Here is a 2,597-nt window from a genome sequence, read left to right as displayed (position 1 = left end):
CATTCTATACTTACAACAGAACATTTTTGCGCGGACACCGTTCCACAGAACAATCAGCTTAAATTGCAAGCACGTGGTTGTGTACAAGAACCCTCGGGATAGAAGCCAGATAGAACATTTAGCTAGACAGATATTCCCGGGTCAATCGGGATTTATAAGAGATGTCTACGCCCATGCTACGTCACAACCCCACACCTATATAATGCTGGATTTAACGCCGAGCACACCCGACGAGTTTAGAGTGCGTGGTCACCAGTTTAACAGGGAACACGGGGAAATAGACGTATACCAGCCTAAGCAAAAGTGAATAATATGGATTGCCTCAATGATAAGGGTTGCGTGTCGGGGAAAGAAATGCTCCGCGGACGACGGGAGGTTGTCGCCACGAACACCGCAGACGAAGACAGTAGTAGTAGTAGTAGTAGTGGTAGTAGTAGTAGCAGCTATGACGACTATTCTTCGACATCTCCCGACGGATACAGCGACGGCTCTAGTATGACCGATGACGATGCGACGACCAGTTCTTCTTCTTCTTCTTCTGCATCGTCTGGGGACGACGAGGATATTGACACGCTATGGTATTGCCACGACGATGTAGGCGCTTACAACGACGGCGAGAGTAGCAGCGACGATACCGGGGATGATGTACCAGCCACGAGAAGTCGAGGGGGACTCCCTTCTGTCACGTTCACCTCGAACAAGGGTGGACGACGTGATGACACTACGGGCTCTGTTATCCCTCCGATACCGCCACCCGAGCGTATTTTGAAAAGGAAATAAATAATCATAAATATAACGGTCATGCGTTTTAGTCGTGATTTGGCGGATATCCCCCAGCGTAGTGCGACATCCCCTCGGGCAAAATTGATGGACAATAAGAGAGGACGGTAAGCCGACCCGACGGAGGACGACGGCTATTAAGAGAAACGGTATTGCCAAAGACGATTCGTCCAACAGGGTAAAAGCTAACGCGGACATTCTACATTACTTATGTAGGGTTTCAAGCGCTGTCAGATCGCGGTTAGTTCAGTGCTTACCCAGAGAAGTCATCGACGCGTTTAGCGAGACTGCCGTTAACGTGTATTCCGGCAATCTGCCTATGACTGATGACCAGAGGCGCCGATTAAATTGTAAGAAAAGAGCTCTTCATACCCTATGTCAGAGACACAGGGTTTCGCAGGCTGGTAAGAGGAAAATACTGGCGCAAAAGGGTGGTATATTACCTCTGTTATTACCCCTTTTAGCACCAGTCGTAACAAAGCTTGTATCGAGCGTGGTAGGGTCTTTTACCGGCTCTAAATACCATACCATGCCTTCCTCCTTTACCAAAATGGTCGTGTTACCACAGACAGCGATTCCGCCAGCGTAGATTCCTCTCTCGACACGCATCGACTGAGTCTCGGACGGAATACTCTCCTCTTCGGGAAACGCTCTTTACTGAATGAAAGGCGGGAAAATTTAGACGACTTGAGAAATGTGGCGTCGACACCGAAAATCCCGATGATAGGACGTTATCGGTACCGATTAAACTACACGAGAAAATGGCGCTATAATGCTCTATTGGAAGACGCTCTAGATTTACAATCGAGAGCCCGCCGCGGAGGGTTTAGTCAAGAGTGGAGGAGACCATGCGCTTTTCCCCGAGGACGGATAAATGATAACGGGACTAGCACCGCTGACGACCGTGGTTCGCTACAGAAGTAAAACCGCCGGGTTTAGATGCAACGCTTAAGGTTTTGTTCGATTTACCTAAAAAGTACAGACAAGATGCTAAACATATTACCGACTTCATTAAAAGTGATAATGATCTGGAAGTGTCTGACGAGGGAACTTTGAGCTATAAGGGATCGTCTCTGGGGATGATTCGTTGCGCGACGTATTACACGAATTGACTAAAAGAAAAGGTAGCGGGAGCAAATACAACGAAGTAGCGGGTTTCCTGTTGTCGAGAATGGCGGAATCTGGAGCGAGCACTACTGGTATAAAAAACGCGATGTAACGCGCCGAAGGGAGCAATAGTACCGGAGGTCACGAAAGAAGAAATGGGGTAATGAGGAAAGTAAGAGCTCGAACGATCTCGCTGGGAGGAAAAGAGGGTCGGTGCGAAAGGGGGCACCGACCGACAGCGAGTGGGAAACCTATTAAACCTTACTGGTTGAAATGGTTGAAACGTGTTTATTACAATGTGACGAGAGGTTTTGATTCGTGCTTGGGTCTCTTAAGAAAATTGTCAGAGGCTAAGGAGCGTAAGGGTACCGTCAAACCTACCCCGCGCGGGTAACCGCTTTGGTTAAAGAGACAACCCGCGTACAGTCTACATAGACCCCACCCCACCAAGCGCTTTCCCAGAACACCTTATTCTGCCACCGTGTGTAGAAAAGATGAATTGTGGCAGGCTGACTTGTCGGACGTGTCACGTATCAGTAAAGTCAACGATGGTTACAAATTCATATTATGCGTGATTGACGTGTTTAGCAGATATGCGTTTGCCGGACCGCTCGAGGATAAAAAAGCTAAAACCGTGACGGATGGTTTCAAAAGGGTCTTGGCCCGGGCTAAGCTTCGTATGTTTCTTAGCTTAATGACTGATAAAGGTA

The 2,597-nt window shown here is 48.2% G+C and overlaps 1 protein-coding gene across 1 annotated transcript; it reads left to right on the top strand.

Annotated features, from left to right (window-relative positions):
- The first annotated feature begins 312 nt into the window (after positions 1-312).
- Positions 313-780, top strand: LOC124280795 (suppressor protein SRP40-like). The gene has a single exon (XM_046716773.1). The coding sequence runs from the start codon at positions 313-315 to the stop codon at positions 778-780; it is 468 nt and encodes a 155-aa protein (XP_046572729.1).
- The last annotated feature ends 1,817 nt before the right edge of the window (positions 781-2,597 follow it).

Source organism: Haliotis rubra, unplaced genomic scaffold, assembly GCF_003918875.1.
Source record: "Haliotis rubra isolate DU_JTF1 unplaced genomic scaffold, ASM391887v1 Scf1078, whole genome shotgun sequence".
NCBI classification, from domain to species: domain Eukaryota; kingdom Metazoa; phylum Mollusca; class Gastropoda; order Lepetellida; family Haliotidae; genus Haliotis; species Haliotis rubra.
This window is presented reverse-complemented; position numbering and strand designations above follow the sequence as displayed.

Bases quoted from the DNA above. Each gene is read 5' to 3' on its own strand.
- LOC124280795 (XM_046716773.1), top strand. From the start codon at position 313: ATGGATTGCCTCAATGATAAGGGTTGCGTGTCGGGGAAAGAAATGCTC.